The sequence below is a fragment of the Arachis ipaensis genome, chromosome B2 (genome assembly GCF_059453495.1).
Source record: "Arachis ipaensis isolate K30076 ecotype BB chromosome B2, ASM5945349v1, whole genome shotgun sequence".
Lineage (NCBI taxonomy): Eukaryota > Viridiplantae > Streptophyta > Magnoliopsida > Fabales > Fabaceae > Arachis > Arachis ipaensis.
In genome coordinates, this window is record NC_142437.1 from 112,121,098 (window position 1) to 112,145,338 (window position 24,241).

Consider the following 24,241-nt stretch of genomic DNA (forward strand, 5'->3'; position numbering starts at 1 on the left):
CTCTTGTATAGTATAGTTCTCGAATGGCCCTTAATCCAGCACAGGTCTAATACGATTGATTGCAAGTAATTTACCTTGTGTTTGGGTTTCCCTTGACAACTTTCTGGCCATATTTCAAGAACGTCAATTTCAGTTGTAGTTTGAACTACAACTCTGGGTTCCTTTATAGCTTTGCCCCCACTCGGATTAAACAAATAGCTGTACAAGTTATATGATCCTATACACCACATTCTGTATTTGTCTTTTGTAAAATTCGAAATCATTTTCTTTTTCTTTTTTAGAAGACTTGAAATCAAGACAAACTATTTTAATAATCACAATTTAATTTAATTTTAACAATGCAAATGGGGCACTAGAGTGAATATATACTATTGAGCTTACAATCTTTTGCTGGTGTGTGCTCCAAGTTGATTTTCAACACCTCCTCAAACAGATTGTTGATTCAAATTCCCCGAGTTGGTGTATGATGATGCATAAAGTTCATTAACTAATGAAAAATTTGCACTTCCGACAGGCTTATAAGACTTGGGATGGTTGTGATTTCCCTTGTACATAATGTCAATGATTTTTCCATCCAAGTTTCTCCCAACTTTTTTTTTTCATCGTGCAATTTGGTTCTGCACACCTGTATTGAGTTGTATTTATGCTGTTTTTAATGATAACAATAAGCTTCTATACTTTGATTATATTCAATTGTACTTCCTTGTGTTATAAAGCTAGTTTATTTTATCACACTACTTAAGGACCATGTATGAACATAAAAAGCCTATGTTTTAATGATCTAAATGAGTGCATCCATGCTTCAAAGCCCTTTTGGTAAGCGTTAATTATATAATTAATTTTAATCATATCAACTTTTCAATTGATAATTCCTGTTTCACAAAGGGGCTTTCTCTCTCTTTCTAGAAAATGTATAGATAAATAATTTTTAACCAACCAACTTTAAACAACTATAATTAATAATAATTGATGTTGTGTTTTTTAAAAGATAAAATTTAAATAATTACTAATTAATAATAATTTAAAAAATTAGGATCACTAATTAATAATAAATTGGCTAGTAGTTGAAACGTTGAGTGTTAATTACCTAACTGAATTCGATATTCAAGCAAATACAAATGGCCAAAACAATTATAAGAAATCTAAGAGATATATCTCACTTAAATTTCTAAGTATATTCGGTTGGATTGTAATTCTAGTCAAGTTTTGTACAGTAAAAAATTTTACAATTGTGTATTTTATTTTTTGGAACAATACAATTATGTATTTTAAGATCAACATAAATTCTAAATTAAAAACAAAAACATATGAAAGGTTTCGTTTCATGGAAACGACTGCGTTTTTTGAGGATGTAAATTAAGGCAATTTACCATAATAAATAAACTGGCATCCAATATTACTAGATTATACAAAATGTAAAATAGATACCAAAATGCATTTTTTCATAATCTATGTAAACGCGAGAGGGATCCCGCAGTTTACGAATACACGTAATCCACTAAGGGGTGTCGCAAATTACGTTCTAGGAAAAATAAGCATGATCTGTGACAGGGGTGTCTCGGTTTATGTGTGAATGACGAGACTGCATAAACCGCGACAGAAGTCTAACGGTTTATGCGTTAGTATAAATACGGTTTAGGGGTTTCGCGGATTACATTTGTGGTGGTTGTAAGGTTTTTTAGAGAGAGAAGGAGAGATTTTCTAGAGAGAGAAAAAGAGAGAAAAGTGTAGGTTAGTTGAGTTGAGATGGCAGAGGCACCCAGTCTTTAGAGGTTCAACGGCATTGCTCACGTTGCTGGCAGCATAAACGAAGATGTTAGTTTGGTTATTTTTAGTTAATGTATTTCATATAATATTTTTCCAATGATTGTGATTTAGGTATTTAAATTTAGATTAATGTCTTGAATCGTTTATGCCTTTCATTGAATTTTGTGATTAGAAAATAGGAACTGTATGTTACCTGTTTAAATTTTAATATTGTATTTTTTGTGTTAGATTACTTTAAATTAGTGTTGAATTTTTTATATGTTTGGTTTCTTCTGTCACATGCTCCAGCCGATTGGGTGTATTTATAGTGTCCGGAGGCAACAGAACATGCCTCTGCATGACAGGATCGTACCCTATTTAGAGAGGGCTGATTTGTACCACCTGGCGAAACTCAACGCCAAGTGATTCTGGTTGGACGAGTCTTTAGTCAGCGTTTTCATTAATAGGTAGCGTTCTGAGATGCATACCTTTCATATGCTTTTTTTGAAAAGTGTACTATCACGCTGCACGGTGTAGCATACCAGTTGGGTCTGTCCGTGGATGATTTACGTGTATTCGGGTGCCTTATAGATTTTGAGAAGCTTATGGACAAATGCAAAACGAAACCACACATACATAAGAACAAGAAAATTTTAATAATAAATAGTATTATACAAGTCAATAAAAGGATTGTACTATACGTGATTAATCATTTTTAAATGTCATTAAAACTAAAATTATGATTAAAATACACAATAATTATTTTCTTCATATTAAACATTGATAAAACTTTGATAGTAAATATTTCAGACAAAAAAATACTGATATTTCGAATAATGAGACAGAGCAAAACCTAATTTCGCTTTTCTTCTTTACATGTATGTCACTAAAATTTCTCTAGTCGGATTTGAGTGTTGTTTATGAAGTCTTTCCAATAAATAACTTCAAAATTTTTTAAACAAATGTGGATATCCAATTATTAGCAGCATAAAATTCATGAAAGTTCCTGGTAAAGTTTTGAAAAAGAACCCAAAAAGTAAACGAGCAGGTCAAACTTGGTTCCATGTAGTGGTTAGCACTCTGGACTTTCAATCCAGCGACCTGGGTTCGACTCCGATTGGACCTTTTTTTCTTAATTCTTCTTGGGCTTTTGGTTGTGGGCTTGTGGCGGTCCAAGCAATGTGCATACCAACAACCCTACCATGCAATTTCACTCTACTTGGGAAGTGAAACAAATAATAAACCAAGTGAAAGTAGAATGTAATGAGTCTTTTTTTTTTTTCGTAACTAGAATGTAGAGAGTCTAATGACACTATGAATGTTATTTTCAACTTACTATAGTCAGGTTAATGTAACAGTAAAACTAGTGATTGTGGTATTTGGTCCTTTAATCAAGGGGTGAGAATTTGTGTTGTCACTCCTGCAAATGAAGAGACTTCCATAAAGAGCATGTCATGTCATGACTAGTCGCGTAAACATTGCAAAGTGATTAATCACTATTGTTACTTATTTATCTTGTTTATTCATACAAATTGAGAGCAGGAAGAATAAAAGAAGCATAAGTAAATATTACTAGTAAATAGTAATGAATAATCCATGAGGTGTGAATAGTGATATGTCAAGTCAAGTCATGGCAGGCCTAGACAAGAGAAGAGTCTGAAAAGGCTAAAAGGCCTATGATCTATGCACGTTGAAGCCAGAAGTTCCTCGTTAATGACCATTTAGCCACACCGCCAAAGAAAACAATAAAAAAAAATGTTTCTTCTCCTTCATTTTCCATCAAGCGAGGGTGAGAACTGAGAAGTGAGAACTTGTTGGTATTCCACTATTCTTCATCTGGTTTCAATGGCAAAGAAGTCTCACATCGGCTGAAGATTTAAGAAACACGTGTGTTATATACGAGAGGTGCAACCAAAGGCTTGTCCCTTCGGGGACATCTGATAAAATTGGAACGATACAGAGAAGACTAGCATGGCCCCTGCGCAAGGATGACACGCACAAATCGAGAAATGGTCCAAATTTTTTTCGCTATTCTTCCGCGGATTTCTGATTTCTTCACCTCCTCTTTGCAATTTTCATCCTTCTTCAATGGATATTTGTCCTCTTTTTGGGGCTATCGGCGATACGGATCTTAAAAATTTGCGGACATACGGATCTTAAAAATTTGTTGTATTTGTCATCGGCGATGAAAATCAACTAGCATGCCAGATTCAAGGATTGTAAATGTGTCCTGCTTCCTTTGTGGTTCTCCCTGTTCAAAGTTAAACAAGTATGAAAAACAAGATCTAGGCAATTGCAATTTAGAACTTCCAAATCATCCATGAATTAAAGCTTTTTCATTGTGACTATGTAGTTTGATAATCATAGGAATAAGTTTAGGGTTCGTCAAGAATCCAAAACATAGAACTTGAATACAATTTTTTGTCAGCTAAGACTAAGATGTTTGACACTCCAGGGCTCCTGCATCCCTATTTAATGTCGATGAGATTGAACAGGGAAGAGCAAAAGATGGTTGAGATACGAAAGGAACTTCGGCCTCGATCATATAGAATCAAGGCAAGTTATTTAATGGCTTACTGCTATTGCTTCTCTCTAAGTTGTCATTAAGCCTTTTTTATTATGTAGATTATATGTATCCTTTATGCACATTGTTTATCCATTAAGGGCTATCAGAAATGGACAATAGTTTTGTTTTCTTTATTTCCCCTAATAAATGGAAACTCCAGTTAATAAATCGAGATAGCAATTTCTTTGGTGTCGGTATGTAAATTTCAGAAATAAAGATGTGGTTTGGAACTTTACATACTGGTTTTAACTTACAGGTAGGGCAGGCAGTGCACATTGGTGGCTTGACAAGAATTGACTTTATTAAAGCCTCTATTGAAACAATATATGTAACAGTTTGGGCATCACCAAAATGTTTCTCTTCACATGGGAAAAGTAGAAAATGCTGAAGAGGTTTGGGGTAATCATGTTGGTGTCAGGTTGCAGGTAAGCATTTTCTTTTTTTTTTCCACAAATCTAAACATGACTATATAAATCATTTTAGTATTAAGGTTTAAATTTGCATTTTACCTGAGCTTCAAATATGTTTTTCATTTGATTAATTGCTCTTTTATGTTACTTTTCAGTTGATTTTGTTAGATTATAAAAAGGAAAGGTAGAGAGACATTTTGACTTTATTTGTCAAAGAAATGTACTTTATAATCCAGAAACAACCCTTTGGTTAGAAACGGGATGAAAAGCTACCATATTTGTTGTAGTGTGGAATCGGATTTGATAATGGGACTTGATAGATCGAAATAATAATCAATTAGTTGGAAAAGAGTGTGTTGAAGATGAAGAAAAGTCTCACTTGAGAATTTAAAAATTTAGAGTTACGAAGCAAATAATCTATGGAAACATACCTAATTCTATATATCAAATTCTTTTGGAAATAAAACAGCATTTCATGTGCATAGTATATCCATTACGTTGTTTCCTTCTTTATATCAATGTATGTAGATATAATTTGCATTTAAATACATTTTTGTCCAAACATGTAACAAAAACAAGGGTAATATCCTAAATCAATGTTCAAAGAATTTTTATATCTTATTAAATAATGATAGGGATTTATACAAAATCGGACAGGTGAGTAAGTTGTCTAACAAAACAAAAGGTTGAGATCTGATATGGTAACTAAAATTTGTTAGGAGCTAAAGTGTTCGTCTAGAAATTACTTGGAGACTGATTTGAGGTATTACTAAATATAATCTATTCTCTCTTCCCCTAAAATACATGATATCTAATTTTGCTCTAACATCATTTCTATTTGCATCTTATTTCAGCCTCCCATTGGCAATAAACGCGCTGCTGACTTAGGCACATGGCAAGAAATGGAAATTAAGGTATCTGGAACTAGTTGGGAGGTCAACAGTATTGACATAGCGATAGCTGGCTTAGGTTGGTATTCTCTGTGCCTCAAAGGGGAAGCAACCATGAAACTGTGGACCTTTGATGGTGTTGAAGTAACCTTAAGAGAGCCATTGGTCCTTGACCAGGCCCGGTCCCTCGAGAAACCTGGTTTTGGTTAACAAGAGCCATCTCTGATGCTATTGGCAACCAAACCAAACTTGAAGCTCAAAAAAAGACAAAAACTTGATGATCAAGATACAGATTTTGTGGGGGCAGGTTTCGAACTATCACCTTGAGCAGAAATTTTTAATATCATTGCAAGAGTACTTTCAGGTGAAAATAGAAGATGTAACTGAATTTGACATGTTGCAGAGACAATAACATGTTTTTAGCTAGAAGTTTTTTGTGCCGGTCTTCTCTTTGCTAGTTGGTGTGAGAACCAACTTCCAATTTATAAATAGAGAAAGTAGAGATAAATGTAACCCTTCTTGTTTAAATGTTATGTTAATTGATTTTGTAGTATGTATGTAGTTTGTATGTAGGGGTGCCCTTCCAATTTATAGATAGAAAGTAGAGATAAATGTAACCCTTGTTTAAGTGTTACATTTATTGATTTTGTAGTATGTATGAAGTTTGTATGTAAGGGGTGTTTAGTTTGCGATTTGGTTTCTTTTTTTATGAAACCATCTGTTACGGCCTGGCCCAAAACTCGCGCGGGTCAACCCGACCCGAGTTCTCGCCGGCCCAGTGGTGCGTCCTCCACCCGACCCGGACACGCGTCCCGTACGGCTCGCACACAGCCGTGGGACAACACCTTTGAGGGTATGGGCCTGCCCACTGGAAGGGCCCACTACTGACATGTATATAAGGGGGAGGTTGGCTCTCCCCCCAAGGTACGTCACATTCTTACACCACCTCCTTTCCGCCTGCACATATTCTGACAAGAGCGTCGGAGTGTCTTTGCAGGTGGCACCCCCCTCTCCGTACAAAGTGCTCGGGATCTCGCCCACTCGGGACCAGGAAACCACGACCAGACGAGCCCCTCCACCATCCGAAACGTTGACCTCAGGGTCTTAACCCGAACCGTCCGGTACCCGGCCTACCGAACATTGGCGCCGTCTGTGGGGACTCGGACTCGTCCATGGACTTCGTGCTGGTCCAGACTGGGACAGGTTCCGAGGTAGCGCCTCCCGCGCTCGGGGGAGGCGCCGTCGCGATGGAATCCCGGCGACAGCAACGGTCGCCCCCGAGGGATGCAACGCAGACTCACGAAAGACGCCCCTTCGGGGGGACGGGTGATAACCATGCCAGGATAATGCAGGAACTACGCCACAGAATGCAGGACTTAGAGCGTAGGCTAGCAGAAAGAGAGCGCGACCAACGCTCCCCAGAGCGGAGCCCCACCCGTTCCCGCTCAAGGAGCCGCTCGAGGCGCACGCCGAGCCCCCAACACGAGTCGGAGAGCACTGAGGAACGGGTACGCCCCAGAAGAAGAAGTCGCGACCCCATTATCTACGCCCGACACGAAAGGCGGCGCGCGTCCAACAGAGGCGACGAGGAAGCCCACCGCGAGAACAATGAGTCGAGAAGAAATGCCCGAGGACCCGTCATAATAGGAGCGACCCCTTTCCACCGCTCTGTACTCGAGGTCCGACTACCAAAACACTTCGACAAGCCGACAGACATGAAGTATGACGGAACGCAAGACCCCCTGGAACACTTGACGGCCTTTGAGGCCAGGATGAACCTAGAAGGGGTGGGAGATGAGGTCAGATGTCGCGCTTTCCCCGTCACCTTAGCGGGCCCAGCAATACGGTGGTTTAACAACCTCCCACAAGGCTCAGTGACCCAATTTTCCGACATCAGCCACGCCTTCTTGGCTCAGTTCACAACCAGGATTGTCAAAGCCAAACACCCAATCAATTTACTGGGGGTGACCCAGAGACCCGGAGAGCCGACCAGGAAGTACCTGGACCGTTTTAACGACGAGTGCTTGGAAATTGACGGTCTGACGGACTCAGTGGCAAGTTTGTGCTTAACGAACGGGCTCTCGAATGAGGATTTCAGGAAACACCTCACCACGAAGCCCGTCTGGACAATGCAAGAGATCCAGGGCGTGGCCAAAGAATACATTAATGACGAGGAAGTCAGCCGGGTTGTGGCTGCCAATAAACGGCAGCCCGCCTACAACCAACCCCGGCACTTCGAAGCCAGAGAAAGACCAAAGGAACACGCCAAGGACGGCGGTCCGAGTAAACCATCCAAACCATTCCCCCGAGTTGGGAAGTTCACCAACTACACCCCCCTCACGGCATCGATCACTGAAGTTTTCCAACAGATAGCAGAAAAGGGGATACTGTCGAAGCCCCGACCACTGAAGGACAGGACGGGAGGAAACAAGAACCTCTACTGCGAGTACCACAAGGGTTACGGGCACAAGACCCAAGACTGCTTTGACCTAAAGAATGCCCTCGAGCAAGCTATCAGGGACGGCAAACTCGCCGACTTCTCCCACCTTATAAGGGAACCAAGGAGACGCAACCGGGACAACGACAACGAGGATAGACCCCGACCAACAAGACGACGACAGGAGCCAGAGGGTGACGATCACGGTCTCACAGTGGTAAACGTGGTGACGGCCAGGAATACCGCCCCGAGGTCGAAATCGGCGCAGAAGAAAGATGCCAAGGTCTTAGCGGTCTCCACCCCACCTGTTAGAAGTCTTAAGGGTCTCCCACCTATCTCTTTCGGCCCGGAGGACCAATGGTTTGACGAAGTCCCGGAAAGTCCGCCCATGGTCATCACGGCTAGGGTCGGAACTGGCCTCGTCAAACGAATCCTGGTAGACACGGGGGCAGACTCAAACATCATGTTCCGAAACGTTTTCGATGCCCTGGGACTGAGAGATTCCGACCTGACGACCCACCAGCACGGTGTGGTAGGGTTAGGAGACCACTTCATCAAGCCAGACGGAATCATCACACTCCCGACCTCTGTGGGACAAGGGCAGAGACGAAGGACAATCATGGCAGACTTTGTAATATTACGAGATTCGACGGCCTATAACATCATCCTGGGGAGAAAGACCATTAACGACCTGGGGGCAGCTATCAGTACGAAACTACTGGTGATGAAGTTCATCACCGATGACGGATCCGTGGGATCCCTCCGGGGCGACTTGGAAACGGCGGTCGCTTGCGACCATGCCAGCCTTTCTCTCAGGAAAAAATCCAAGGAGGCGTCAGGGGTTTTCCTGGCCGACCTGGACGCCAGGGTAGACGACAAACCCAGACCAGAGCCAGAAGGAGACTTGGAAAAGTTCAGAGTCGGCGAGGAGCACGATAAGTTCACATTCATAAACAGAAACCTCCCGCACGAAATAAAGGAGCCTTTGATGGAGATGATCAGGGCTAACGCCGACCTCTTTGCCTGGACGCCTGCCGACATGCCGGGGATAGACCCCCAGCTCATGTCGCATCACCTGGCCGTAAAGGCAGGAGCCAAACCAGTGGCCCAGAGAAGGAGGAAAATGTCGCAGGAAAGGGCAGACGAGGTAGCCAAGCAAACGGCCAGCCTCTTAGAAGCAGGATTCATCCGGGAATTGGATTACTCGACTTGGTTGTCGAATGTGGTTCTGGTTAAAAAACACAACGGGAGGTGGAGAATGTGCGTAGACTACTCTGACCTCAACAAGGCTTGTCCCAAGGACTGCTACCCCCTACCTAATATTGATACGCTCGTCGACGCAGCGGCAGGGTACAGATATCTGAGTTTCATGGACGCCTATTCAGGGTACAATCAGATACCGATGCACCGACCCGACGAGGAAAAAACGGCGTTCATAACGCCATGGGGCATCTATTGTTACAAGGTAATGCCATTTGGCCTAAAAAACGCAGGAGCCACATACCAAAGGTTGATGAATAAGATATTCATCGAACTCCTGGGCAAAACAGTGGAAGTTTATGTAGATGACATACTCGCAAAGACCGCCCGACCTGACGATCTCCTGAGTGACCTTAACGACGTTTTCTCGTCCCTACGACAACACGGCATGAGGCTTAATCCACTCAAATGCGCGTTCGCCATGGAGGCCGGAAAGTTCCTAGGCTTTATGATCACCCAAAGAGGAGTGGAAGCCAATCCCGAAAAATGCCAAGCGGTCCTTCAAATGAAGAGTCCGGGTTGCATCAAAGACGTCCAGAGACTTGCTGGGAGATTGACAGCTTTGTCCCGTTTCCTCGGCGCATCGGCGGCAAGGGCCATACCTTTCTTCAACTTAATGAGAAAGGGAATGACGTTCGAATGGACACCAGCGTGCGAAGAGGCATTCAACCACTTCAAGCAAATCTTGGCGGCACCACCAGTCCTCGGGAAACCCAGAGCCGGAGAACCGCTCTACCTCTATCTATCAGTAACCGAGGAAGCGCTTGCCGCGGTCCTTGTTACAGAAGAAGCAAGGACACAACAGCCCGTCTACTTCGTGAGCAGGGCACTCCAAGGACCAGAGCTGAGGTACAGTAAACTGGAAAGACTGGCGCTGGCGCTCCTAGTATCCTCCCGAAGGTTAAGACAATACTTCCAGAGTCATCGTATAGTCGTGAGGACAGATCAGGCGATTCGGCAAATACTACAAAAACCTGATTTGGCTGGTAGGATGATGACCTGGGCCATCGAGCTCTCACAATATGACCTACAGTACGAGCCGCGACACGCAATTAAGGCCCAAGCGATGGCAGACTTCTTGGTGGAAGTAACAAGCGACCCTCCCGAGGAAGCGGGCACACGGTGGAGGCTTCATGTGGACGGAGCCTCCAACCAAACGTCCGGGGGAGCAGGGGTCATCTTGGAAAGCCCAGCAGGGGTCATCTATGAGCAATCGACCAAGTTCGAGTTCCCCGTGTCGAACAACCAAGCAGAATACGAGGCTCTCCTAGGCGGACTAATGCTGGCTCGGGAAGTCGGGGCGACGAGAGTCGAAGTATGCAGCGACTCCCAAGTCGTCACCTCGCAGATAAACGGGAGCTACCAAGCCCGGGACCCCCTCCTCCAAAAGTACTTGGAAAAGGTTAAGCAAATGACAAGCCAGTTCCAGGAGGTCATTATCCAGCACGTTCCAAGAGAAAAGAACACACGAGCAGACCTTTTGTCGAAGCTCGCGAGCACAAAGCCAGGATCGGGTAACCGGTCGCTCATCCAGGGCATGGTGAAGGAACCGACGGTCGCCCTCCACCTGACGGAGTCGAGCCCCTCATGGCTGGACCCCATTACCAACTTCCTGGAACTCGGCAAGTTGCCTGAAGATGAGAAGGCGGCCAAAGCTTTAAGAAGGGAGGCGGCCAGATACGCAATCATACAGGGACAATTATTCAAAAAGGGACTCAGCCAGCCCCTATTGAAGTGTCTGCACCCCGACCAAACGGACTACGTGCTTAGAGAAGTCCACGAAGGGTGTTGCGGACATCACATCGGGGGCAAAGCCCTGGCAAGGAAGCTCATCCGAGCAGGATACTACTGGCCAACAATGATGAAGGACTCGAAGGAATTTGTCACAAAATGCACAAAGTGTCAACAAAACGCCAACTTCCACAAGGCGCCAGCCTCCGAGCTAAGCTCGCTAACGACTACACGTCCTTTTTCACAATGGGGAGTCGACCTCCTGGGACCCTTTCCAGTCGGCCCAGGACAAGTCAAATACCTCATTGTAGCCATTGACTACTATACCAAATGGGTAGAGGCTGAACCACTAGCCACGATATCGTCCTCCAACTGCCGGAAGTTCATGTGGAGGCAGGTGATAACCCGTTTCGGCATCCCAGAGGTCGTTATCTCGGACAATGGGACCCATTTCACTGACAAGAAGTTCATGGAATTTCTCTCCGGCCTGGGGATAAAGCAAAAGTTCTCCTCAGTAGAACACCCCCAAACAAACGGGCAGGTAGAGGCCGCAAACAAAGTCATCCTTCTTGGTCTAAAGAAGCGCCTAGACAGTAAGAAGGAAAACTGGGCCGACGAACTCCCCTCCGTCTTATGGTCCTACCGGACAACCGAGCAAAGCGCCACGGGGGAAACCCCCTTTCGCCTAACCTACGGGGTCGACGCGGTAATACCAGTCGAAATCGGCGAACCAAGCCCCCGACTACTCCTCGCGGGCATGAGCGAAGCGATTGAGAAAGACCTGATCGAAGAAACAAGGGAGATGGCTCACCTAACAGAAACGGCGCTGAAACAAAGAATAGCCCTACGTTACAACGCAAAAGTCCTCAAACGAGACTTCGAAGAAAGGGACCTCGTCCTGCGACGCAGCGACATCGGCGTCCCGACCCCAGGAGAAGGCAAGCTGGCGGCAAATTGGGAAGGTCCCTACAGGGTAAGGGAGGCACTCGGCAAGGGCGCTTACAAACTCGAAAAACTTGACGGCAAGGAAATACCCAGAACATGGAACGCAAGTAACCTAAAGAGGTTCTACTCCTGACACACCGGCTCACCGACCAGGGAGCCTAGCCAGATAGTTAGTATTCGCCCCATCCACATGTTAATTCAACTTGTTTATTTACTTTGTCAAATACTTACCCAACTGACGAGTAATTTTCACTTGTTCAAATTTTTTACTTGTTAAAACTTTCTTACTTCATATCTGCTCCTCGTGACCAAAATCTAAAACGGCACCCCGGGACTGATCACCCCGGGAGCCAGACGGCTCATAGGCCTCAACCAGTTCGACGACTACGCGACCGAATCGGTCCGAACTGCTACCAAATGCGAAAACGGCAAGACGGGCACAAGATATAAGCCCGCCCAGAATAAACGGTAACACGAAAACGACAACACGACAAAATAATGAAACAAGCAAAAATTGTAGCAATCAAACGACGATAGATAAAGCGTCAAAATACGGAACGGACAAGTAAAATTGTTCAAGGCAAACAAAACGACAAAGTATCAACAAGTTGTTCAACAAATGCATTACAAAATATCCTAAGTTACGAGACTTCACTTCCTCGGCATATCGACAATTTTCCCGTCCTGGATAGTCTTGAAAACACCAATTGACGACGTCTCGAAATCAGGAGCAGCAATCTTCAGCTGGGCCTTCAGGGCATCTTCGGTCATCAAGATGGCATTCTTCCCTTGCTCCTTGGCCACCTTAAGCTTCTTCCTAATATCAACGGCCTCTGCCTTAGCGGCTTTCGCCTCCGAGATGGCCTGCTCCCGCTCCTTTTCCAAAGCGACAACTCGACCCTAAGCGGCGTTCAGTTGACCTTCCAATGTCATCTCACGCTCAAGAAGCCGAGCCACGGTCTCATCGGACGCCTTTAGCCTCTCCGCAACAAACGACGACTTCTCCTCAGCAGCATTAAGCTTTCCCCCCATCTCGGACAGCTGACCCTGGAGGAGCTCAACTTGAGCCTTAAAGTCATTATTCGCCTTAACAGAAGACTCAAGCTTCCTCCGAAGCGCCTCCATACCAGATAGCTCAAACTCGGCCTTCCGAGCTATCACGGCCCCGCGAAGCAAGGTGCGATACATCCACCTCGCCTGCCCGGACAGCTCGGTTGCATGAAAATGCTCTTCTGTCCCAGGTATCAGCTGGGAGTCAATGAACTTGGAAGCATCAAAATTCCTCTCCATTACGGTTAGGACCCCCTCCGGGCTGGAAGACATCTTTCGTTTCTTAGGGGTGTGGATAAGCTCCACGTCGCTATCCGGATGAGGGGAGAGGGTCGCCTTCCCGTCAGCAGGTCCTTCCTCATGGGCAGGGGAAGCCGGACCCCCTAAGCCCTGCTTTCCCGACGTCTCGGTATCCTGGGCAGGGGAAGCCTGGCCCTCTTTTTCCCCTGACGGACCCTCCGACTTGCCGGCGTCCTTCTCCTCGGCATTCTCATCATCACTAGCCTCAAAGAAGGTCTTCATCAGATTCTCGAGACCGGTCACGGTGGCAGACATTTCCACTGCGAATAAACAACAAGAACGTTAGTCGTCAAACCGGAAATAAGAAGAACAACGACAAAGAAACATAGACAAATAAGAAAAGTAACTCACGAATATAGCTCCGGCCGGCCTCCCGTTCACCCATAAGAAGGTGGGGATTCACAGGATTCTTTTCAAAGATAGCAAGAAGAACGTTCGCTATATTCTTATCTACAGCCGACAACCTCTTGTACGATACTTTCACAAAAGGATTCGACCCCGCGCCGAAGCTCCAGTAAGTCTGGATAAGGCGCTCCCCCTCTAACGACAACCAGAAGGGGTGGCGACCCTTGACGGGACGAACCTTGAAATACTTATCCTTAAAACCATGGTAGGAATCCTCAAAAAGGCTAAAAATCTTCCTACCCTGGGCAGCACGGAAAGAAAGAAACCCTTTTCTTGCTTTCCCCTGTTTGGAGGGGTTGGTAAGGTTGAAATAAAAGAGAAAAACGTCCACCGACGCCGGTAGCTCTAAGTACTCGCAGACCATCTCGAAACAGCGGATCGAAGCCCAGCTGTTCGGATGAAGTTGAGACGGGGGGACGGATATCCGGTTCAGCAGCGCCATTTGAAAATCGGAGAACGGTATCCGAACACCAACTTGTGTGAACATGGATTTATAAAACCAGATCCAATCGGGGACGCGAGGAGAATGAAAATTGAGCTCGTAAATACGCTCATGAGGAAGCGGGACAATGGCCTCATAGTTGGCCTCCTCATCAGTACCCCCACACAAGTAGCCGGCTTGCCGGAACTCCGTCAGCTCCCCCAAGTCCATCTGGTTGGGTGAACTCCTTATATCGTCGGTCACCCAAGCATACGGGTCGTAAGCCGCAGCAGATCCGGAAGACCGGGAGACAACGCGAGGCATACCTACAGCGGGGTACCACTCCGTTAGTCTATGAGGCCGGGAGCCCGAAAAATTCTCAGAAACTATACCTTTTCAACTCAATCATAACCATATACGACTAGAAACTACACCTACCTCACAAAATCACCCAAAAAGGCCTATCCTGGAATGGTACCCCTTCCCTAACTCACCTATCCCAACACTACAAAAACCTCTTAACAAAAATAAAACCAGCCATGCAGTAGATGCAAACAACAAATCACACAACAACAGAGCATAACGCAGATACCAGAAGAGAGAAACCAGAAGATTACCTGGAACGATGAAGGAGATCTGGGCTGGAAGTTGAAGCAGGAAGGAGTTCGCGCAGGAAGCTTTGGATGATTAGGGAGAGAAGGAGTTGGAAATGATAGGAGTGGGAGGTGGATAGGGAGAAAACTGTTTAAAAACCACCCCCAAAAGCGCGAAAGGGAGCAGGGGCAAGATAGTCTTTGCGCACGGATTTTTTCAAATCATTATGAGCATTAAATGCCCAGCGCGGAGAACGAAACGGCAAACAGATGCCACAGCAGATCAAGAGACACGCGCACAAGAGACGCGTCCCTTCCACGATCAGCCGACCCAACGACAACACACGAGTGTAAACATCACGCGCCACCAATGGCCTCCACGGCCATCGCTGACGCGTCGGGGGCACTGTTACGGCCTGGCCCAAAACTCGCGCGGGTCAATCCGACCCGAGTTCTCGCCGGCCCAGTGGTGCGTCCTCCACCCGACCCGGACACGCGTCCCGTACGGCTCGCACACAGCCGTGGGACAACACCTTTGAGGGTATGGGCTTGCCCACTGGAAGGGCCCACTACTGACATGTATATAAGGGGGAGGTTGGCTCTCCCCCCAAGGTACGTCACATTCTTACACCACCTCCTTTCCGCCTGCACATATTCTGACAAGAGCGTCGGAGTGTCTTTGCAGGTGGCACCCCCCTCTCCGTACAAAGTGCTCGGGATCTCGCCCACTCGGGACCAGGAAACCACGACCAGACGAGCCCCTCCACCATCCGAAACGTTGACCTCAGGGTCTTAACCCGAACCGTCCGGTACCCGGCCTACCGAACACCATCCAAACCAAACCAATTGTAATTTGGTTCGATTTTTCGCTTTTTACAGTGAAAAGAACCAGTATTATGCAGTGAAAAGAACTTGTATATATTTTTATGCATCTTATACTACCATGATAAAATAAAAATCAACGAAAGGATTTAGCTTTTATTCAAAAAACAAGACAACATAAAATTAAGCCATCCTTGCCTAACAAAATTAAGACATAAATTAGAACAATAAATTTAAAACAACATAAATTAGAACATCATACCACAAACTCAAATTAAATTATTAAAACAGTGAACATTAAAAAATTAGATAATTAAAACAACACTCAACAAATTTCAAACAAAAATTTTCAAATAGAGTCACAAATTTTCAAAGTAGACAACCACAACTTATCAAAGTTGCAAGAACAAATTAGAAAGAATAGTCTTAATCTTGCATGAAGACCCCACAACCAGGGCAAATTGGTCCACGACTCTCATCCTCGTCTCTCCACTCACTCAAAAATGGGTTCCTACCCTCTTTCCTTGGCGTGTTTCTTTTTTGTGTCGTTTGAATGGCGTAGTTGTCGTTTATTGCAAGAGCAATCAAGTAAGGAACTTTTCTAGTCCGAACACAATTATCTACACTCCATTAATGTAAAATGACGCTTTAGCTAAATAAGTATAAAAAATCGAAGAGCACAGTGCGATAAACTCTTAAGTGGTTGATGAAGTGCGTTGTTAAAGAAGAAAAATTTGGATGTAGGAAAATAAGGATCTACAGAGAAAAATATTGCCATGGCTTCCAATGCATGAAGCGAAGTAGAGAGAAACACTGGTTCAAGTTATGCAGTTGAGGGAATGAAGAAGAAGGACAGGATTATAACGATGTGAAGAAGAAAAGAAGAAAAAAAAAGAAAGAAGAGTAAAATTGTTGGGCCTGTTTGGACTTCGGCCCGTTACTGACAAAAAAAGTTTGTTTAACTTATGACCACGAAAATGCCACCTCGTTTGACTATATGAACTACCATCTCGGTCCTCTCTATTTTTCAAAGTGACAACACATTCTTTAAGATAAAAACGATACACTTTAGTCTCTGTCCTCTATTTTTATGACACAATGCGATCCTTATGAGTATTTTTCGAGTTAAACACCAAAGTAGTCCATGAGATTCACAAAATGCACCGATTTGATTCCTGACTTTCCAATTACACTATTTATGTCCTCGACTTTGGAAAAAAATGCATCTAGTTAGTCCCTTCCTCTTTTTCCGTCGAAACTCCTTCCCGGCGGCAGTGATTTGACAATTTTTTGCCATGCTGGAGTTAGAATTGCAGTAGAAGGAATTGGGTTTGCAGTTGATTGATTTGGAATTGGGTTTGTAGTTGATTTGTCATCTGGGGTTTGATTTGAGCTATTCATAGGTGTTTTCTTGTTAGTCTGTAAGTCACCATGGCAAACCTCTTGTGCTTCATAATCAAGTAACATCACAGCCCCTTTCCCTTCCATCAGTTCAGGTGTGGAAACTCCATGTTCAAAGTAAACATCAACTACTCCATCATTTCTCTCTGCATGGAAGCACATCTCCCTTAGTTCATCATCACTGGTCAGAGCTCTCAGTCCCACCTCCAAGCTCCTGCCGAGAACCAGCCACCAGCACTCAACTACCTTGTCATACCCCAGCTCCTTGAAATAGTTTCTCACGAAAAAAACATCAAGTGTATCTTCATCTAAATCTCCTAAGCAACTTCAGTTGTTAGGTGAGTAAACCAATTTTCTATCATCATTCTTCTTAAACGTCCCACCATGGTGAAACATGATATCCAGCAATTTTTCTATCTACACTGAAAAACAGGTATAACAATTTATCTAATGTATGCTACTGATAATACAATCAAGAAACCACAGTAGAAAATATTCTAATATTGTTTAAAAACAGATACTTCATCACATTACCATTTAGAAACACCCTCATTTTCTGTGTGAAAACAGAGCATTCACAAAATCCAAACCCACACCACCCAGTGCAAGAAACCCTACCTAATAATATAGGATTCAATGATTTTTCATCAATCAACACAAAATTTCCAACTCAAACTCACAACAATGGATACCTTAACACTATAAAAAATAAATAAAAAAAATATTTTATTCACTGCATGCCTACCGTGTCAGGGGGCTTTACGAAGAAGTTTTGCTCCTTCCTTCTCCAATTTTGAACGACCGATTAGCAGGTTTCGACCTTATCCAATTTGCGTCACCACATAAAACCTCAGCAGGACTAGCGAACCACGGGGTATGAAGCTTTCGGTTCGAACGAGATGAAGAAAATGAAGTGGCAAAGTAATCTCTTTGAATATGGAGGTTTTAACTTTCGGTAATTCTTCCTTCTTGAAGCGGCGTCGTTTTCATTTTTTAGCGCCAAATCCTAATGCGACGCCGTTTTCCATAGTCCAACATGGCAAAAACATTGCCACATCACTGCCGCTGGGAAGGAGTTTCGACGGAAATGGGGGAAAGGACTAGCTAGGTGCATTTTTTCCAAAGTCGAGGACATAAATAGTGCAATTCGAAAGTCAGAGACCAAATCGGTGCATTTTGTAAATCTCAGGGACTACTTTAGTGTTTAACTCGTATTTTTCTATCAACTCTGAACAAAAAACGCATGTCAGAATTTAGAAATGGACAAAACCTAATTGTCTCTAAATTAAATTGGTTAGAAGTTTATTTGTCCTTCTTCTTTAAATAATCTTTTTCAAATTATTTTTTTATTCATTATAATAATATTTTTTTCAATAAATTATTGAATATATGATATAATACTAATTAATAAATTATTCAAATTTAAAAATATCATTCATTATGAAATTAAATAAATAATTCTCAAAGATAATTTTTAAATATATAAATAATAAATATTGAAATACGGTTAATACATTAATAATAATAATAATCCTATGATATACTATTAGTATTATGATTTAGATAATTTTCACAATAAAACAAAAATTAATAAACACATTATTTGATATATAGTAAAATTTTTTGAGTAATAATAAATTTAATTTTTTCTCTCTTTAAATTAAATTAATAATTCTATTTGATATCTTTACACTAAAATACACTATGAGTAGACAACTAATACTAAATGAAATAAAACATAATATATATATTATGAAAACCATTTATAAACTCAACAAACCAAAAACATCAATAATATTATTAATCTAGTATTTCTCTATGCTTCGCTTCATGCATTGGAAGTTTGGAACCCATGGCAATATTCTTCTCTTTAGCTCCTTTTAATTTTCCTGCGTACAAATTTTTCTTCTTTAACAACGTACCTGATCAACCACTTAAAAGTTTGCACCATTTCATAGGTAAGAACCTAGAACCTCACTTCATGTTGTTTTAACACCGTGCTCTTCGATTTTTTATACTCATTTTGTTGAAGCGTCATTTTACTTTAACGGAATGTAGACAATTATGTTCGGATTAGAAAAGCTCCTTGCTTTATTGCTTTTGCGATAAACGGCAGCTCTGTCGTTCAAACGACACAGAAAAGAAACACGCCAAAGAAAGTGGGTAGGAACCCGTTTTTAAGTCAGGAGAGATTAGGATGAGAGTCGTGGATTGACCTGGTTGTGGGGTCTTTTTGCATGATGAAGATTCTAACCTTCTTGGGTATTATCAACAAAAGAACGTGAAATCGAAGATGAACTATTAGATGAGGATAATGATGTTTTTTATGATGATGGTGTAGAAGACGACGAAAAAGAAGATGAAAATAATGATGATGATGATGATGATGAAAATGACAGTGATGGTGATGATGATATGGGATTTCTGGATGGCATTGAAATTAAATTTGGAGGTATTGAAGTATTACCGGATCATTTTGATAGATTCTAATGAATGGGAAGCTAGTTTGTTTATTTGTTCATTATAGTTTATCCCAATTAAACAAGGCGGTTTAAAAACACTCAATTTGGCTCTTGTATAGTATAGTCCTTTTTCATAAAATGACACTCCCTTTTCTATGATTTTGTATTTTTGTGTCTGTTTTATGATAATTCTTTCTTATGTCTCCAGATAAATGTAAAACAAATTTGTTAGAATGAAAGTATTCCAGATATAAGTTCATGAAAGTTATGTTGCCGAAGTCATTCACTAAATTTACAAGAAAGAATAAGCACACAATATTTCCCCCAAAACAATGGTTGAAACTTGAAAGTTGAAAAGTAGTTACAATGTTTTTACACATTTGATTTCTCATGTTGCTACTAACAGGACATAAAATATTTAATTATTACCCAAAATTGAAGGGAAAAAAAGGATTGCCCCTGCAATCATGCAAACATTTCCAATAGGACTACTACTACAAAAATAAAAGAAAGAAGTTACAACTTACAACAGTTTTTTTACACATTGATTAACCTGCTGCCTGGGGAAAAAAAAGGGAGGATTGTCCCTTTGCTTCAACAATCTAGTGAATCTACCAAGAGCCCTTTTCACTTTCAGACCGTCATGTAGCCCAGTTCCATCCCTAGTCTTGCGACCTAAAAAAAATTCAAGCTTCTATCTGAACCTCCCTCCTTGGACGTCTAGCCTCCAATGGACGAAACAAATTCACACTTTTTTTATCCATTTCACTCTGTGGTGGAGGTGGAGGCCCAGGGACGAGGAGGAAATGGTTGAGTTCTGCTAATCATCCAAGACTGAGCAAAATGTGAAATTCTTCGCAAACTCACATATCAAACGCCATATGCAAACTTCAAATCATCAGTGAAAATCATGTGGCATTATATCTTCTACCTGTAATTTCCAACACTTGGGATCCAATTCGGCCTGTCCATGATATATGATAAAAACCTCAGTGATCAATACTCTTGCTTAACTAAATTAGTATTTTCTCCAAGTCTCAAGACAGAGATCAGACATGGATATATACCTGAAATACTTTGTCTCTCCATTCAAACACACAACCTCGTGCTTCTATGTGTTTTATAAGCTGCTCTGGTAGCATAAATCTTGTCGAACTATGGAGCTTTACTTTTGTGAGCCCTCCGCATGTCAACAAGGCCGCAGCAAGTCCTCCTGGAGCCAGGCCCTGCTGGTGAAGCAGGACAAAACTTTGTAGGGAACTGATACTAGCAAGTGACAGCAGCCCGACATCTGTAACCGAACTATACGACAAATTAATCTGCAAGACCAGCAATGCACATAACGTTAGAATCTTCAGGTGTGATTTTCCAGCATCTCTATGAGTCATAGAGAAGTGAGAAACAAGGAAAATACCTGTCTTAGATTTTGGGAGAAATGAGCCAGCTGAATCATCCCGCTATCATCAATGTTGTAACACTTCTTGATGTCTACCCGGCGTAGTTGTCTGCAACTCATTGCAATAACTGTTAGACCTAGCGATGTAACAAGAACACATCCACGAATTTCAAGGGTCTTCAAATTCGGACATTTAGACAAGGAGATCAATGCACTATCACTGATACTAGTACAATAGGCTGCATTTATTGTCTCAAGGCGAGGGCAACCGTGAGCAATTGCTGAAATGCCCAAATCTGTTATTCCTGTGGACCTGAGAAGGAGAAGAAAAAATTAAAATAAATCCCTGGTGACAACTCATGGTGATCTTTCAGTTAACTGTTCAATTGATAAAATTGATTCTAGATTTATTTAACCAATGAGCAACCCGTAAAATTTATTGAAGCCAGTTCTGCTAGATCTTATGTGATTTCAATGTAGTGCATATTTTCAACCTAATTCAATTTCACTTGATGCAAAAGAATGATGTTTAAATTAAAAGCAAAACATAAAATTGAAATTGTCATATAACACCAAGGATGCATACATTATACATTAAATCTAAAGCCTATAAATTTGAATCACAAACCTGTAGAGATCCAGCTCCTTTAAATTTGAGCAGCACATGCCGACATAGGCGAGTCCTCTGTCCGTTATGTTCAAGCAAATTCCTACTTTCAGGACGGAGAGTCTTGAACAACGAGAAATGGACTTAAGACCTTCATCGTCAATTTCATTATCTGTTAGGTCAAGCTCCTGAAGTGAATGGCACTTCTGTCCAATCAAGATAAATGCTTCTTGTGAAACTAGAGTGCACGACTCCATTCTGAGAGATGTGAGATTAGTGCAAGAATTCGCAATGCTGGCAATGGAGACGTCAGTTATCTTGCGGCAGCACGTGATATCAAGCTTCCTCAAATCTCTGTGTTTAGACACGAGAAATGAGAGAGCTTCATCCGTCACTCCCATGCATTTGCTTAGACTTAGTTCCCGAAGTGAAATGCACAAATTTCCAATGGCCCTTAATCCAGCACAGGTAACCAGGCAGCCGTCTAATACAATTGATTGCAACATGGAGAGTTTACTCAAACCATCAGCAAGAGCAACAGTCACCTGGAAAATCAAATAACAACAATTAGCAACAATTGAAACCATCGAGCCCAAGTACTGAAAACAAAAAATTTACCAAGATATAACAATTACAGGAGAGCCATCTGCCAGGATGAGTTGCTCCATGCATCCAGAAATACTTGTTAACTTGGCCAGACCAACATGACTAATATTTTGACAACCTTTGATATCAAGTTTCTGCAGAAGGCAGCAGGTAGCAAGTTAGATCAAGAAAACAAGTGCATAGTTGAAGAGAAGGAAAAATCAATAGTACACCAATTGATGCAAACAAATGTTCCATCTAAAAGAAAATACATACCTTTAGCGTCCTGCACCCTTGTTTGAAGACATCGTCTGCAAGGCTGTCATCATCAATGCCATAGCATCCTTCAAGGACCAAATCTTCAAGATGTTGCAACTTAAATATTGATTGCAGGCATTTGTCTGTGATCTGCACAACACAATAAACAAATTAGACAAACAACATCAACCAGATCTTTCTAAAAACCTATAACTCAATAGGAAAAACCGACCCTACATTCAAACAGTAATAAGTAAATTTAATATCAAAAGAACAGCTCAAACGCTATATACTATTGATGGTATCTAATGTTGTTGTTTCTCATAGTAAACCAATAAAAAACTAACTGGAAAACCAATTCATTATTTTTGCTTTTCATCACTAACTTATCCTCACTTGAGCTGCTTCAGTTTCAAATACACTTGGTAACACCATCAACAATTATTAACAAGTAATAGTAATAATTCACGGATTCCAATTCCAAATATACATAAAAATAAATAAATCAAAATATCAAACATGTGGAGGTCATTAATCCAACCCGTAATTTCAATCACCAACCAATTTTCCATTTTTGTTTCAAAAAACAAATAAAGACGACACATCATAATACTAACTATTGAACCAAATTAGAGACAAGAACAAGAACAAGAACTCACAGGCAAATAGGAGAGATCCAAACTCTGAAGGTCCTTGCACTTGATCGCAAGCAACTCAACCCCCAAATCACCAACACCAACGCACCATTTCAAGCTTATCAACTTCAGCTTCCTGCAACCCACCGCTATACACCCGATCCCCATGTCCGTAACGAGCTTACACCTAGCCAGCCACAGCTTCTCTAAATTCTTCGCACGCGCCACCGCCGCCGCCGCCGCGTCCCTCAGTTCCGTCGCGTTCGACAAATCCAGCTCCGCCAAGTTCGGGCAGTTGACAACCACGCTCGTCAGCCCCGCGGCGGTGAAGAATCTCGACCTGGAGAGATCAAGTCGGCGGAGCGCGTGGCCGCACGCGCCGGCTAGCGAGTTGAGCGTCGGATCAGTGACGCGCGGGCAGAGGGTTAGGTCGAGGTTGGAGAGGTTCGGGTAGCGCGTGAGGAGGCGCGTGAGGTTGTGGTGGTCGGAGCGCAGTGGTCGGAGGTTGCGGCGGTGGCGGGATTCAAGTGAGTGGAAAGAGCGGCAAACAAGAGCGAACGATTTGAGCGAAGATGGTTGGTTTTCGAGGAAATCGAGGATTATGAAGATGAGTTCTTCCGATAACGCATCGAAGGGGTTGTTTCTACCGTGGTCCATAGTTGGGTGGAGTAGTTTCTGCTTCTTCATTATTTGTTTTTTTTTTTTTTTCTCTTTTGGTCCTCCAAAGAAGAAAAGAGAAGAGGAAGAGGAAGAGGAAAAGAGTGAGTTGTTTTTGTTATAACGGTTTAACAGAAGATTTATTGCTTGATGATTGATTTATTGGAGACGAGAGAGGAAGATGGGTGAGGTGTTTTGTTATAAGGACTAAAATGCCCCTATCAATCACTTGTCATCTTTTATATTTAAGACTAAATAGAGCGTTGTGTACCTGCCGGGCTTATCTATCTACACTTTCAAATGACAAAAAAGTCCCTTGTTCCCTTCTATTCCTTTTCAACTTGTGTTGCTCCAACCCCCAAGTCAGGTGCTAGGTACAACCTAGTTTATTATGTAACATTCATTTCAAGGATAATTGCTAATAATTAACTTTCATATGTTTTAATTTTTTATAACAATTAATATAGGTTGGATTTATTTATTAAAAAAGTATATACATATCAAAAATTAATTATCGTGTCAATCGATATATTTATGTATAAATATATATTATTTAAATTATTTTTAATATATATTTTATATTTTAATATATATTTTATATTAATAATTAATTTAATGTTTAATTTTTTGTATACACCGTATATGTAGTATAATTATTAATTAT

General features: G+C 42.2%; 2 protein-coding genes and 1 non-coding gene across 5 annotated transcripts; 2 read left to right on the forward strand and 1 right to left on the reverse strand.

Annotated features, from left to right (window-relative positions):
- The first annotated feature begins 3,272 nt into the window (after nucleotides 1-3,272).
- LOC107625827 (GTP-binding protein BRASSINAZOLE INSENSITIVE PALE GREEN 2, chloroplastic-like) lies at nucleotides 3,273-6,266 on the forward strand. Of its 3 annotated transcripts, none has more exons than XM_088503977.1 (4): nucleotides 3,273-4,015; nucleotides 4,202-4,302; nucleotides 4,569-4,737; nucleotides 5,577-6,266. In XM_088503977.1, the coding sequence occupies exons 3-4, from the start codon at nucleotides 4,678-4,680 to the stop codon at nucleotides 5,820-5,822; spliced, it is 306 nt and encodes a 101-aa protein (XP_088360103.1). In that variant the 5' UTR covers nucleotides 3,273-4,015; nucleotides 4,202-4,302; nucleotides 4,569-4,677; the 3' UTR covers nucleotides 5,823-6,266. The 3 variants fall into 3 exon arrangements, with proteins under 3 accessions (XP_088360103.1, XP_088360104.1, XP_088360102.1); XM_088503976.1 differs by having other exon boundaries at nucleotides 3,327-4,015; nucleotides 4,202-4,306; nucleotides 4,573-4,737; XM_088503978.1 differs by having other exon boundaries at nucleotides 3,324-4,302.
- On the forward strand, nucleotides 3,668-3,770 carry LOC148575239 (U6 spliceosomal RNA). Its single transcript, XR_015906579.1, has one exon. It is a non-coding gene; the product is annotated as a U6 spliceosomal RNA (small nuclear RNA).
- Nucleotides 6,267-19,757: 13,491 nt separating the features above from the next.
- Nucleotides 19,758-23,830, reverse strand: LOC107625825 (RNI-like superfamily protein). The gene is made up of 7 exons (XM_016328546.3): nucleotides 22,945-23,830; nucleotides 22,304-22,435; nucleotides 22,078-22,182; nucleotides 21,464-21,987; nucleotides 20,854-21,148; nucleotides 20,507-20,758; nucleotides 19,758-20,403 (listed from the first exon to the last, which is right to left on the reverse strand). The coding sequence occupies exons 1-7, from the start codon at nucleotides 23,605-23,607 to the stop codon at nucleotides 20,338-20,340; spliced, it is 2,037 nt and encodes a 678-aa protein (XP_016184032.1). The 5' UTR covers nucleotides 23,608-23,830; the 3' UTR covers nucleotides 19,758-20,337.
- Nucleotides 23,831-24,241: the final 411 nt, after the last annotated feature.